Source organism: Lepidothrix coronata, unplaced genomic scaffold (assembly GCF_001604755.1).
Source record: "Lepidothrix coronata isolate B3197 unplaced genomic scaffold, Lepidothrix_coronata-1.0 Scaffold146, whole genome shotgun sequence".
NCBI lineage: Eukaryota > Metazoa > Chordata > Aves > Passeriformes > Pipridae > Lepidothrix > Lepidothrix coronata.
The window spans coordinates 444,272-460,371 of NW_016690326.1; the positions used below are offsets into that span (position 1 = coordinate 444,272).

The window sequence follows — 16,100 nt, forward strand, 5'->3', positions numbered from 1 at the left end:
GCAAAATTATTCTTTAAAGTGTCATTTTCTACAGTTCAAGAAATGCATTTTCTGAAAGAGAGATTAACAGTGAAGTAGAGCAGGCAATAATTATTATTAGTCTCTATTTCCAAAAGTAACTGAAGACATTTGAGTACCTGAGAGATTTTTTTTTTTAATGCTTGACTTTTCAGAGTAGGATGGTCCATACTGTATAAATATCAGGGGGTCACAGGCTGGTCATTTTTAAACAGAATGTTGGACAATTCTGGCATTTTCTACTTGATTAGAAAAAGAAAAATAGAGGAACCAAACTTAGAAAAAAGTAAAACAGCTGATGCTTTAAGTACTTGTGGTCACTATAAGAATGTGCAGACTTTGCAAATCTGACTCAACTACTTGAAAAATGATGGGATCTACTTTCAGTGAAAGGCTGAGGCATGGAGAAGAGACCAGGATAATCATTTATCCCATGAGAATAGTACAGTGTCTCCCTGTGGCGTGCCACTAAAATTTTTATAGAAGACCATGTAATCTTGGCTTCAAGATATGTCAGCATTACCCTGTTTTTTTAACAGACCTATGCAAATATACATAAGTTCTGTATGTAGTAAGGGAAAAGTGATGCCTTGAACTTGTTCTTTGATGGGCTTGTCTGCCTTCTTTTGGCATTAAAGTTACCGTGATGCCAAAGTCTGAAGAATTTAGTTTATGTAAATTGGAGACTTTGGAGAGTGTACAAAGTGTATAGATGGGTAGATTCAGTGGATGTTAGAAGAGCTATTTTCCATTCCAAACCTGAATATACTGATGGAGATGGTGAAGCTGTTGTGTTTCTGAGGGTTATAACTTCGAGTGATCTCTTGGAGATGCTGGATTTGACCATGTGTAAATTCCATTCTCCTGTGATGTGGGAGGCCATCGTTACTGGGGGTTAATGAAGCTCTGTGTGACTGGGCAGGCAGAGCACCCATCACACCGTGCTATTGAGCTCAGAAACACTCTGGCAGTTTTGCCATTAGCACAGCCCAGCTCTTCCTGCACTGCCCTCTCCTAATATAAGTATTCCTGAGCTGCTATTATATGTATTCATCTATTATATATACTCAGACCACCAACATGTGTCTTTACATTTTTTCTGAAATGGTGCTTTTTTTTTTACCAAAATAGGAGAGTTTAGAGAATCATTTGAATTGTATTTCTGTATTCGCAGAGTGGGAGCTGGATATCACAGTCCCAGGACAAGCTGCATTCCTCTCCCTGAGTGCATTCACCAGGTCCTTACCCTTTTGGAGTGGGATGCCAAAGGTGTCCCATTTCCGCACTATGCCCTGTGAGACCCCTTGCTGCACAGCACAGAGCAGTATAGAAATAAAAACACTGGCTTTGACACTGAAGGGGGACATCCCAGGTAATGGGCAGCTTTGCATGGGATGATTTACCCTCCCACGCTGTGTGTTGCTCCAGGTAGAAATATTCCCCATGAATCAGCTGTGCAGGTCTGACTGAACTCAAGGACTGGATTTCTGTTCCTCAGCAGTAAGTGTTCACAGCACAAGTGTGACAGACCCCAGTAGCAGCTTTGACATCTCCAGCAGCAGAAAGAACTGGTAAAATTGCCTCAGAAGAGCTCACGGTCTCACTTGCCAAGCCTAGTGCCTAAAGTGCAGCCTAGTTCGCTCTCTCAGTAGAAAGCAAATAGAAAAATCATTTTCGCAGTGCCCAGCAATGTTTATCTTCCAAGTTGGCTGGCCTGCAGTGACATTAGTGTCCCCAGAGCTTCTGAACTTAATCATTTCCAGTTGCTTCTTGCCTGCTTGAAGCAGACCTAGACCACCCTCCACTGTGTTCCTCCTGCCAGTCACTATGGGAACAGCAATCAAAGCTCATATTTATGGCTCTGTAGATGTCCAAGGTCACAGAGCACAGGTCTAGTGGGAACAATTAAAACAGACCTGTCCAGTTACATCTCTTTAAGCTCTCCCCACATTACACCTCTAACTAGAGCAGTAAAGTTAAAGCAGCATGACTGGCAGGACGTGGCTGCTTTATAGAAGATATCCTTTAGAGAGGTAAAGATACTCAGGATACTGTGGAAGCATACTAGGAGTGAAGTCAGCATTGCTGGATAAAACCTGAGCCCAGATTTGACTCCTCATTCCAGCTGGCAGAGCTGTGCCCTGCCACAGCCAGCCATGCCCAGCAGCCTTGGGCAGAAATGCCCACTGGAGGAGCCCATCTCTCTGCAGGCTGCAGGAAGGCAGCTCCTACCTCATCCACTATGGATGCTGCTGGGATGAAGTTGTTTGAACTCTTTTGCAGTGGCAGAATATGTTTATTCTGGTTTGGGGGGTTGTGTGGTTTTGGTGGTTTTGCCCTGGGTGCTCCTTTACTGTCATCCCCTATACACTAAAAATTGCAAATGTGCATTTTTAGGGTAACAGCAAGTGTTGTTTATACCTGGTGACTTACTCTACAGCAGAACACAGAGGGGAAAAAAGAGGACCGCAGAAATAATTGAAATGAGATGGAGGGAAGATCTGCAGTGAACTTAATATCTGAGGAACAGAGAAGTAATTCTTTGGCAATTTCCCGGTTTTGTAAGAGGCAGCTGTCTCTTCCTGTTTAAGCCAAGGTCATGTTCTATTGAGGAACCTATGTGATGGGACTCATGATCCCATTGTCCGTGTTTTATTGAGTCTAGGGATGAAAAAGGTTCCTTCCCTTGAGTGTTAATGTGGTTTGTTACATAGGAATGAAAATCATTTAGGCCAGAAGATCCAACAGCAGATACCATGAGAAGGTGAGAGTGAGTTCCCTCCTTTATATGCAATGGGCACAGAAAGGTGCAACATCAGAATTTTAGAAACAGGCTGGCAGGCATGTAAATATCTTTACAAACCCCAGGCTTTTTTAATGGTCCTTTTATATTATAGTTCCTTCCAATTCACTGCTAATTGAGTTTGGGTAACCAGGGTATGTTTGGCTGATGTTTTCTTACATAGGCTTAGTTCCAAAATGCTATGGATGAAACAAGTTCTTGCTGTGCATAATGCTGTGTAGACAAAGCTGTGTCCCAAGCAAACAAGAAAATCAAAGGGGAGCAGTCACCACGTGCTGAAATGGACTCTCTGGTGGTGTGCACTGGGGCAGGGGCTGAGGCAGGAGAAAACCCAGGTGGACTCCCAGGCCACTGCCTCTCCACCACCTCAAAATTGCACTGAAATACAAATACTTACTGCCACAAAACATTGGGATGCTGGAATGGTGCATGAGCATGGGAATGTGATTTAGAACAGCAACTGAAAAAATACTGCAGTTTCCATTTTGAAGCTTTGGTCTGGCAGGATTAAACAGTTCCTTGGCAGGTTGATGTACAGTCATGGGCTGGGGTTGTGGGTTCTTCACCTTTCACTCTTCAAGTTTGGATCCAACTTGAAAAGTTGAATTTTGATGTCTGGACAACCTTGAAGTCTGATCGTGAAAAATGAAAGAAAACATGGGAAACATCTGTATCATTAATGCTGGAAAGGGGGAACGGGAAGTAAACGACTTCACATGGCCCTCCCTACTGAGGAAATTTCTCTGAAGGAAATTTTCTATTGTATTTCTCTGCTCCAGATATGTAGATTTTCTGAGCACTGTATGGTTGACTTGATATTCAGTGTCAAAACGAGATCTGTTAGGTTGACTCATTGCTCTGTTTTGTCCCAGCAGTGGCACTGGGTAACACTGGCAAGTGGGTGGTGGTACTGGTTGAATTGGAACGTTCGGTGTTGAATGTGGCTCACATTCATGTGTGGTGTGTGGGCATGACTCAAATGTTCTCATTTCCTTGGGGCCACAGAGTGAGGACTGGATTCACTGTTCTGGAGCTGGAATTAACCACTCCTGGCTGCTGGGACACAGGGGTGTTACAGGGAATGCTGAGACTGGTGTTCTCTGTACTAGGGGGTGACAGGCCAGCCTTGGCACGCAGCACTTCTCTGCTGTGGGGAGCAGGTGACATTTGCAAACCTGGCAGGTTGGCAGATTTGAATGGTAGAAATCAGGACATCTCGCACACTCTGCTTCAAAGAACAGAAACACATCGGCATTTTAAAGAGCAGGGAAGACACACACTCCTGACTCCCTCCCTCCCCAGTTGATGGTGGCTTTGGTTACTGACACAGAGGAAGGCCATGGTAGCAATTTTCACCAGAAAGGTTTTAGATGTGGTGCCCATCCATAGAAAATTGTTCAGACTCCACATGCATTGGAGAAACCTAAACAGAGTTAAGTTTTTGCCTGTTTTATTTTTCCTCCTGTTACCTACCAAGCAGGCAATCAATAGTGTTAATGTGACTGCTGAGACATACCACGAGGGTGCAGACAATTCAGAAAAAGCTAGGAATTCTAGGGAAAAAAATATACCTTGCAGCTTTGCCTTTATCACTTTGCTGTGCTGGGGAGAATTACTCCTCCTGGGCTGTGTTGAGCCATCCCCACCACTGCTACACTGCAACAAACCCAGGGACCACTGAATGCACTCACATGTGGTCAGAAAGGCTGTTCATCCTGTGGCTGGAAATTCAATTCCAGTGCTTCAGACACAAAACCAGTTCTTCTACCTGCCTGACTTTTTTGAAATCAAAATAAAATAGAGTAAAATGAAATGAAAATCTCAGACAAAAAACTGTTTCTAGGAAGGAGTTATGCCACTGAGTGGTACAGAGGCATTTCTGACATCAGTTTTTTTCTTTAATCCATTTCATTTCACCTCCATTTGACCTCTTACATTAGTAACTAGAATTGTCTCTTTCTTACCTGCTAAAAAAAAACATATGAGGGAGGTTATTACAGTCAAAACACAGATTTGCCCAAGGAAAGACGGAAGGAACCTTGTGGAAGTCAAGAAATGTTGAACATATTCTCACTTTACTGTGGTTGGCCCAAGGAGCAGGAGAGCTGATTTCTATACCTTCAAACAAATAAGGTCAACCACCTACAGCATGGATGCCAGCAGTAGCAGCAGGACACATATTAAATAGCATAAGGAGAGCCAAATGAGGGAATCAGAGCTTCCTGAGACACGCACCTGTGAGCAAAAGGGTTTCAAAGCTCCCAGTTCTCACCAGGTGAACAGGACAGGAATGTTCCTCCCCTAAGTAAAGGTGGGTTCATGCCAATAGGGTCATCTCCCAGCATATGGTGAATTGTCAACACCAGGTTCAGTCTCTCTTGTAGTTATGAAAAACATCATCTAGCATATCTCTCTCGAAAGATTGCCAAACCTTACCTTAAAATGCACGTTTTACTCAGGAGTGATTATATTCAAAAGATAAACAGAAAACAGTTTTGTTTTTAGATGAAGATATATTGATGCTAAGAATTTGAAAATATCCTATTCCATGAATTAAAGTAGTCCCTTTGGAGACATCTCTATACTCTCTTTTTCAGCAAGTTGGGCTTCTTTTTTTCCTGATCTCTTTCTCTCTCTCTGCTCCTTTCCTTTCTCCACACACCCACACAATTCCTTTATTTTCTTCTCTGCACCATTTCCCAACCTATTTTCTTTTGCATATTTGAAAGCAAAAAATTAGTTGAAAATCTCAAATAGCTGTAAGATTTTCATTTCTACACTATCAAAGAACTTTGAGTCTGATTTCTTCAAATACTCCTCCTCCCTCCCATTGCCCTTTCAAACTTCTCTATGCTGAAAAAGTAATAGTAACCAGTCACAAGGAGTAGCACTGGGCCCCTCTCACAGTCTCTGTCCTTGGTGGCCTTGCCCAGTCCTTGGCTTTGTCTTAGTGTTACTCCAAAAGCAAGGCTGTGAACAAACGGTCTGTAGGGTGAAACACATCCCTAATTCTGAGCAGGAGCCAGCACATTTGAAAAGAAGATGGTGCAGTATTGTTGCATGATAATGGGCTGGATTTGAGGGGTTTGCATCATTTCTGTGACCTTACATATGCAGACATGTAACCATATTGCTGATGTAAATTGTGACTGTGAAAGAGGCCACAACTTTGGCATATGCATCCCTCTACATTTACAATTTATGCATATTTACCATTCCTTAAAGTATACTGGGGACATAAAATGGTACATCTTCTGCATAAGAATGAAAAATAACTGCAAACCTGTTATATGCTCTATATAGCTCTGATCAGAGGGGGAAAAATGACTACAGATTTGTGGTTGACAGGTTTCAGAAAAGGTTCAACAGAGTGTGAAAATTGACATTTAGCAAATAACAATTCAGCCTTCATTTTTTGCAAAGCTGCTTGAAATAAACAGCAGGTTTTAAACAAAACGTTTGGTCAGTTGTTATATTGGATGTTGCTTGTCTCATTACTGCAGTTAATTAAAAGGGGGGACAATAAGTCAAAGCCAGAGTCAATAAGTTTGTTAATAAAGATTTAATTTGGTGGAATCATTATAAATTGACTGTACAGTGAATGGATGTGCCACAGGAGTGTGAGTGTCTGAAGGTCTATAAATGGGTTTTCAGAAATAGCCATCAGGTTGTAACCAATTTGTCATGCTAAATAAGCTCTTCAAATCCACTTAGGCAAGTGTGTACATGTTTCCGAAGGGTATCACCGCTGAGTATATGATGCATACAGATACACCTTTTTTTTCCAGCAGGTTTTTAATTCTACCATTTCAAATCCTTTTTAGCTTTGTTATCTCTATATTTCTCATTGTAAGTGATTTACTATTAACTCCAGTCTTTTTAGAAGGAATAGAATAAATCATAGAAGAGAAAATAATCACTGCAGATAGTGCTGTAAGCTGAACCTGTGAGCTATCCACGTGAGATTTTAATCCACTTGATCCTTTTCCTTTATGACTGACCAAACAGCAGGTAAAAATCCCATGACAGACAAACTTCAAAAAGAATTTTAAAAGGAAAATCTAGACCAACATTTCTTCTCTTCATCAAGCAGTTCTGATGCAGAAGACTGATGATAATGACTGCAATATTTGCATAGCACTACACCCCGCCAGTAATCCTGTCATTTGAGTACGCTGGGTTATCACAGGAAAGTGATTTCTCTATCAGTGATGACATGCTGGTCTGCTCCTCAGGATTATTTAACACCCTGAAAAACAGAAGAATAAGGTAAAAAAATTACATCATTCTGCTTTCTTCCAAAGTAGAGCAGTAGATCAAACCATGAAGGTAGTGGAGAGTTGGTCCAAATTGACCCAGTGGTCAGCCACTGACTGCACGTGACACTCACCCCAAGGTAGAGCACCGTGTAACGTCTCAGTTGATAAATACTGTATAGGTTAATACAGCAAGTTTTAGCTGACTCAAGTATCCATCTTTACATTGGGTTTTATAATTTTAGACCAACACAGGTGGCTTTTGTCCTCCTGCCACCACCCAGAAGCCAGTATAAACTTCAGGAAAAAGCCAATTTAAGCCTGAACTGTTCCCTGCAGGACAGCATTGCTCTCCCTGCTCCAGTGGCTCAGGGTTGCCTTGAGATTTGGTGGCCCTACAGACCTCCCTTGGGTTGTGTTATTCTCCTCCATGTTCATGATGGCAGCACTTCGTTAGCAAATGGTGTCAGTGGCCCCGAGGAAGAGCTGCAGCACTTGATTTCTATTTCTTCTTCTCCTCCTTGGCACAGTGACAGTGCATCAAGATAATACCCAATCTTAGCGGCCTCTCCTGTAATTCTGCTTGAAAGGGTTTCTTCCAATTTATACCTTTTAATTAGAAGCTTTCAGCCTATAATTAAAAACTTACACCAGCCCAACCTCTGCTTCTTAAAAAATGCATTTGTGGTTTAGGCAATTATGGTAACATGAAAAGTAATTATTTGCCACTACATGCGAAATGAACGTGGTCATTAATGCACCCAACAGGAGGAGGATTTTATTTTGTCTCTATTTATTTTAATTTATTGCAATAAGTCACATAACAAAGTATATCAGACAAGCAAAAGAATAGGTGGTTTAGGTAGTAGATCAGGCATGTCTTACTCCAAGTCTGTTTGTTTGCCATGCTGGAGTGTAGGGAAGCTGTGGTTGGTGGGATCAGAGGCAGAACCACTCTGCAGCCCCAAGCTCTCTGTTTAGCCATGAGGGAATTTCCAGACCATTACTTAAGCAGTTTTGACCCAGACTATAACTTGTGACAGGAGACATTTAGTGATGAGGTTTTTGTAATAAAATTAATTACTGGCTTTTAAGTGCCAGCCAGTGGCATCAATAGCAGCACTAAGCTGGAGCTCAGCCTGCTCTGTGATAATGTCATTTACTGTCCCACTTCTGACCATGCCAAGAGAGGGGGCATCTGTCCTTTGGTTTCCTCCAGCCAGAGCTTACTTTGCTCCTATGTAGTGTCTCATATGGCTGTTTACTGTCAGAGATCATCCTGGAATGGTTTGGGTTAGAAGGGAAGTTAAGGCTGAAAGATGGAGGTAATCCCGTAGCCAGCTCACTGCTCAGGTGTCTCAGGCACTGTAGGGTTTTGGAGCAAGACCAATCTACTCACAGTGCACCAGGTCTGAGGAGAGTGAAGTTGCATTCATCTCTACACTTGAAATAGGAATCATGCTTTTAGCATCCCTGAATCCCTGCCCTGGGCACTTAAACACATTATCTTCTTTAACCACATGTGTATTTGCCACACATAGTGTTCAACTATCTCCCAATTTCTATGATAATTTCCTTCCTTGATTTATAAGCAACAGAATTTTTTAATTATGCAGATGATTTTAATTTTCTCAGCCATAGCTTCACTTTGTTAAACATTAATCTTGTACCTTTTTCTTAGACAGTCTCTGCCCTTCATCAGTCCTCCAGTTCATAATGAAACTAGATCTCAATAGTATTACATAGTCATTTTTTCTCCCTAGATTAATTTGATATCTTCTGTTTGATCTCAAACAAACATTTAGGACAACTTTACCAAATTACCTCATGTTCAGTAATTCCCTTGCTATAGCATGGTAGGCAATCAATTGTATTTTGACTTTTCTTTGTTTTCCTAGTTTTGGTGCTTTTTAGTGCTCTGAATAAGCTCAGCTAGTGCAAAGGGTGCTGGAAGTCTACAACGGGATTTGCAGTGTGGTGGGATGAACCATATGTTGGATCTTTTCCTCTTGCTGAGGAATGGCATTTTTTTGGAGGTAAAGTGAGAGCTGGTTCCCACCTGCTTGGTACTGCAAGCCAGTACCATACCTACTAACTCCTCTGGTTCCTCATGTACCTAGACCCTCTCAAGGGTAATTCATATTACTTTCTCAATTCCTTTTTAACCTTGTTTTGACTAAGCTTTGTATAAAATCTCTTCAGCATCTGTGCTGCCCAAATACAGAGAATAAAAGTCGTTGCACCCCTTGCCATTTGAAGCAGACTTATCTCTAGCTCAATTAGAAAACTGTGATTTCCAATAAAGCATCATTAGACCTCTGCACCTGTCAGCTCTCTAACACATTTAACTGGATTTTACTTAGGAATTAACCATCATTTGTGGATGATAGCTGAAAGAATTTTCATTCATTGTTCACAATTGGGAATTACAGGAGGCTTTGGACCCCCAGCCATAACAATCTGTTTCAGAGTATGGCTGCACGGGAATTGTCACTTATTAGATTTGCAGAATAAACACTGGAAACTGAATGGTGATACACAGTGTCAAACTAACCAGTATTTACAGCAATAGGCAGGATTTACAATTGGATGACATGATAATATATTCTTGTTTACTTCTGTAATTAATGTTCCTAAAAAAAATACCCTGGAAAGCTTCCATAAGCAAGATTTATTTCTGTTGATTGAGACTGTAATCAGATGTCCCTATTCAAACAGTAATTGGCGTGCTTCATTAACATGTAATTGAAAACAAGATTTATGTCAATGCTAAGCAATAAATAACAGGGATACATATTTTCTTATTAGTGATGGTCTCTTCTGTAAGCTCTCGGAGTACTCGCTGCTTTTTTATTGTGCCATTTAGGTCATATTTTCTCAAAATCATGGTATCTCAGAAAAAGACATTGAGCATTTTAACCTCTCTTTCTGATGTACCAAGGCCAACTCTATTTTTTCTCTTTCCTGTTTTATATTAGACTCACTGTTCTTGCCATATTTTAGTCTCTGTTGTTGTCATGAAATGGCAGTACCAGGAGGAAGAAAAACTAGTGATGAAGGGCAGAGCTCAGGACAGAGCCTTTTGGTCTTTGGGAGGTGACAAGACTTTGCTTGAACTTATGTTCAGCTGAGGTTTTTACCAGGTGAGTCCAGGCTCAACCTGTTGTTCCGCCTCCCAAACTTTTTTCTGTTCCAATACAAGCAAAGGTAAGATAAATTGGAAAAAAAAAAAAGGGTTTAAAAGCATTTCAGAAAAAGAAACTAAGCGTTCTTTCTTTGCAATTCAGTAAAACCTAATTAACTTACAGTTAATAGTGAGAAAAGCATTGTGTTTTTTACCTATGAGTAGACATATATAAGATAACACACAAATAATGAAGTCAGAAGTGTAAGTCACTGTGAGTGGCTGATCCCATTGATTTCATTGAAACAAGAGAGTTAAATCTGAAAACAAATTTCAGCCCGAGATAGTGGTTCATTACCAGCAAATTGATGAAGCTCCATGTTTACTTGCCAGCGTAATTTACCAATTGTATGAGATGTAAGCAGGCACAGTGGTAACATTGGTTAATTTTATGCTCAACGTGAATCTTATAGCTGGTCAGATGGATACCATAAGAAATAATTAGAGTCATTAGAAGTAATGGGCTACAGCTGCAGTAATACATGCTCTATTCTCAGTCCAGAGGTTTCTAAGCAAAATTAAATTAGCTCCTGTTACCACACTGTTGCATCATATGCTCCTCACCTCCTGAGTGTAAATTTCTCTACCCATTTCCATACTGCAAGCAATGTTTGTGCCCCACACAGAAAAATCCCCCAGTGGGCTCAAGAAATTCTGAACACACTGACTGCTTTCACATGTTGAGGATCTTCTCCCTCCTCTGCTGCAGCCTTTGGTACAGTTTGCAACTCCAGTTTGCATCAATGCTGGACTTGGGCAAATTTTTACTCCTGAAGTATTTGCAATATAAATATTTGCAATATAAATTTTATATTATATTTTATATATAATATTTTATATTATATTTATCATTATATTTTATGTTTTATATTTGCAATATAAATATAAAATAAAATTTATTTGCAATAAATTTTACTTTTTAACAAAATTATATCCACTTTACTGGAAGCACATCAGCAGCCCCCAGCTGCTGATACTGCCTTCACATCTTTAATACCCTTTTTTCTCCCCAAATTCGAAGGGCTGTTCATAACAATAAGGAAAATGCTGCATTATCCTGGAGGGGGTGAGAGGAAGGGCAAGAAGGAAATAGATCCCATGGTACTGAAGTGATTAATGTGACTCTTTATGATGAACTAAATGAAAACTAGAAGTCTGGGTAAATAATGGTCTTTCCAAGTGAATAACTTTCACTGGAACCACAGTACAAACTCATGTGCTGATCTGCTTTAAATTACTGCTTAAGTTTCCAAAGCAAAGCAGGGATGACACTGAGAATTTTTCTCCCTTGTTGATTCCCAGGAGCACAGATTTTCAGGGAATAGCAGGAGAGGGGTTCATTGCAAGATGCACACATGCCATCTCTTTAAAATGTGAGATGCTTTGGTGATAGGTTTGAGTAGAAGGCCTTCAGAGGCATGGGTAGCACTGTCCATCAAGCCTGATGAGCTGGAGCAAGACTTTTCCTGCATACATCATCCCCTCATTGAATGTGCTCAGTGGGAGGAACAGGACTAACAGTATTTTCCATGAAGGTATGAGACTAATACTGCAGATTTGAAAAGATCAGTTATCCACGTGCCAACCGTCTGTCTCTGGCAATGGTACTTCCCTGGCCTCAGTTGTTACAGTACGGAACTGCTTCACAACTGATAATATATTTGTCTTTTCACCCTCCCTATGGAGTTGGAAAGTGCCATTTCCTCTGTTGCAGAACTAAGAACTGAGATTAAGGGTCAGATTTGTTATAGCATTTAGGTGCTCAGTGAGATTTTCAAGAGTACTTAACACCCATTGTAATAATTGGAACCCGGGAACTTTGATAGTTCTGAAAATCCTGTTACTTGTGTCTTTTCTTTTAAAAGTTTGAACTTTCATGGCACCCTGGGATCCATAGGAGTGGTTCCTATGTTGTGAGTAGTCACCCAGACCGTGGAATGTCTCTTCATCCACCTACTAGGAGACTGTAGATGGATCATGAGAAATTTTATGGCAGTACCTTATCTCAGTCCTGAATTCCAGAAGCTGTAAGTCTGTGGATAGCAGTGCATTTACCCTTCTTGCCCAGCTCTGTGAGAGAGGTCAAAATCCAGTCCTGCAAATACTGGAGCAAAAATAAGCAGCACCCATGGTCAATAAAAAGGGCTTATGTGCCAATTGCTGGGATGGAAAATTCAAGAGCAAGAGCAAATAATGAAACAATCTATATTCATGCAGCCACCTTTCCAGCCTACTGCTCTAAGTATGGGCTTACATCTAACTGGGAGATGGGAATCCTACTAAAAGCTCCAGAGGATCACACTGGAAAACAAATGCTGATTTTGAACAATTTATCTGTTCATCGCTAAATCATTTTCTTTCATTATTAGTCTCCAAATTGGTTCTGCTCTGGAAGGCAGAATTAGGTTTGAAAGCAGAGTGTGTCTTAAACACTTGCTTCAAATGAAAGTATTCAGTAAACATTACTCAAAGCCCCAGAGCATAAACTCCTCAACTGCTTTCTCTGGCTTTGCATAGATTTTGCAGCTCCTGGTTTGGGGACAGGTGTTTCAGGGATTCATTTGGGATATCAGAAAATAATCAAATTAAATTCCTTACAATCATATGCCCCTCAAATGCCAAGGAAACACATTTTTAAGACCTTTCCATCCTCCTTTACAGTAGTGTAAATTGGCACAAAAGTCCCGTGCAAACAGATGGACTTACACCAGTATCAAACATGGAAGAGAGAGAAGAGTCTGACTCCAAACAAATACAAAACCATGTGGGCTGCAGCCCAAATTTTTCATTATTTGAAGAGCTGCACTTTGCTGTTACAGTACTTGCACTCGTTTCTGTAGTTATAAGGTTCTAAAAAATTCCTTGAGCTTCAAAATTATGTTTTTACTATTAAAGGGTTGGGCTTGGGCTGATTCAGTATGTCAGCAAGATTGCAGCTGTCTGAGCTAGTGATTTAGGATGATGGAGTGGGGGTCAGCTCAGCGAGGTGGGTGATGAGCAGCAGCAAAGACCCAGAGTTGTGTATTTGTCCCACGTCACACCATTTACTGTGGGGAGGTGTTTGAGAGGGTCCTTTGTGCCCCCATGAGCCAAGAAGCTCTGCACAGATTAGAATGTGTCTAAAATCAATGGGCTTTCATCAGTGCTGTTATTCTGTCTGTGGGTTTTCATCGGGTGGAGGAGGGAGGATAACTCTGTCACTCTGTTCGATGTGACAAGAGGATAAACTTTGGGATGATGTTATCTAATACACTCCATATCTTTGGTAGCTTATTCAAAGCACAAGTTTAACTCAGTTTGAGGTTTGGGGGACCTGTGTGCATAAGGAAAGATGCGCAGGAAGGTCCTCTTTCGATCCTCCACCGCCATGGGAAGACATTCACCGATTTTCCAGCTCTCCACACTCTCCAGTGAAGGTGTAGGACTGGGAGGCTGCTCCAATACAAGCAGGAATTGAGTGCTGCTGATGCTGCTGATGCTGCTGCAAAGGAGTGTGTTTTTACTGTGGTGCCTGAACACTGTTTTGCACTTACAAGATTTATTTCTCAGTTGGTAGAAGAGCTACAAGATTAACACATGAACAAATACATTGAGACAGCCAGGACATCAAAGAAATTGGAGAATCACTAAGATGTTGGAGTGCTGAAGAGTCACCTGGCCATGTTCTTAGGAATTATTTTATCCTCAGATTAGCTCAGCTGTCTTGGGGTTTGGACACATCCTCTGGTGAATTTAGCTACAGTGACTTAAGACATAACTGGCCCCAGCTCTCTGCTGTTCTTTCTAAGGATCCTGCTGTGGGGCAGAGGAAGCAGGAGGGAATGTGTGCCTGCATCCCAGCCACTGCAGCACAGATCCAGGGGCTTAGTGCAAGCAGAGGGTCCTTCATTTTTCAGGGTAAGCACCAGTCTGTGAGGTGTCTCTATTAAGGGTGAGAGCATACTGTACCCCTGGGCAGAAATCTCCAGGGAAAACGTGGGTCAGACAGTGTGTTAAGCCACCCTAACAAAAGCCACCAGAGTTCATGTGCCAGAGCCCTGCAGCTGTGCGCTGTGACTCTTTACCATGAGGAAATTCTAACTGATATTGGAAAGGCAGCTATTGCAATTGGGAGGTCAGAGGGAATCATATCCCAGGTAGCACTATGTAATGGCAATCACTCTTTGCAAGCTTTTTCTCCTCCTCTCCTGAGGCAGGAAAAAAAGTAACAGCAGTTACCTGTATGAGCAGTTACCTTGGGTTCCTCATACAGGAACCAGCCAAGGGGTGATGCCAGTGGAAGGAATCAGAAGAAGGTTTATGTAAAAAGTAGCTTCCTTGCAGGGAACAAAAAGCAGCTCAGAAGGATTGTGCAGAGGCTGATAACCATGAGACCATGCTCTTTCCTTAAGCTGTATATGCCTCAGTTGTTCCCTGAAATTTAGATTTAGTTAAGTCAGACAGGAAATTATGCATGAGTTTGGGGGTCTTGAGGAAAGGTGTTCAAAAAGCAGCAATATGAAAACACCAAAAAGAGGGAAAGTCATAACTTGAAAAGTGCCACAGAGAGGGAGCTGTGTGCCTTTGCTTTATTGAACTGTTGGCTGCAATAAATACAGCTGAATTCCCTCAGTCTCCCATAATGTTGTCTCAGTACCAGCAGGAGTCCATTTAAGAATACACTTACTTGCACAAATGATTATATATAGGAAGAGCAGAGAAACAGCTGATGCAAGCAAATCCTGAGAGCTGCCCTAGTGAACTGGGGGTGGTGGTGGGCTGCCCCCTGCTTCGCTGTGGTCGGTGCTGGCAACCCAAAGCAGGCAAAGCAGAGGAGCTTCTGTTCCTGCTTCACCTGAGGAGATCAGAGTCCGCGATGGTACAGTAAATAAATGGTGATAAAATCAACTAAGAGGCTATTCCCAAAGAGGGAGAATTGTTTTTTTATTAGCATTTTCAGTACAGAAAGTAATGAGACTGTATTATAAAGAAGAGAAGAGACAAGTATAATACAAGACCTAACAATGGATAATCAAAAAGGAAGACTGAAGCTTGCACTTCTGCATCTTATAGCATTAACCCCAATTGCCTGAAGTAAAAGGCTTGGCTGTGTTACAGTGCTGTAACAGGGTTGTCAGATCCCTGTGCAGTGTATCCACGGTTAGGAGGGGCTGAAGCACTGCAGAGCACGTGGTCATGAGACTAGGACTGGACACCACAAAATTTGGGATCTTCAGCCTGGTTGTTTTCATCTATTTCCTTGTGTCTTTAAACCCTTTCAAATCTCACATTACAGGAAGTCAGGAGAACTAATTTATTCCTGCTTGAACAGGTGTTTGAGGAAGAGAAGCACCTGCACTCTCTGTGTAGACAGCTTTGCTGATATCCCCCGTTAGCACTGATTAGTTGGAAATCTCCACCAGAAATAAGAGCAAGCTGATCATGGTGGCAGCTTTATTGCACCTGGCATCTTGACCCAGCACAGAAAAGTTGACATAAAACATGAGTAGGTCAGATTTGTGATGTGTTTTGCCACACCGTGCATGAATTCTTTCCTCTGACTAAAGCAGGCGTGGATCTGAACACCAGTAGGTCCTAGGATGCTGTGCAGTGCACGGCAGCAGTCAGGGTCTGCAAGGCAACAGCCTGAGACTGAGCATGAATGTTCAACCCACCAGGCTCTGTAACCCCTTTCTGTTCCAGGCTGGAGTCGCCCACGCGCGCGCTGGTGATGGAGGCTCCGAAAGGCATCGAGATCAACGCCGAGGCCGGCAGCTTGAAAGCCACGTGCAGGACAGAGCTCAGGCTGGAATCCAAAGATGGAGAGGTAAGCAAAGCACATCAAGCCCTGCAGCAAAAC

At 41.8% G+C, this 16,100-nt stretch overlaps 1 protein-coding gene across 6 annotated transcripts in view; it reads left to right on the plus strand.

Moving 5' to 3' along the window:
• The window catches only part of SGCD (sarcoglycan delta), a 327,884-nt gene that overhangs the window by 300,420 nt on the left and 11,364 nt on the right, over positions 1 to 16,100 (plus strand). For all 6 annotated transcript variants that reach the window (XM_017828149.1, XM_017828147.1, XM_017828150.1 and 3 more), the window contains one exon: positions 15,944 to 16,067. In XM_017828149.1, the coding sequence (XP_017683638.1) occupies positions 15,944 to 16,067 (124 nt within the window). The remainder of the gene's footprint in view (positions 1 to 15,943; positions 16,068 to 16,100) is intronic.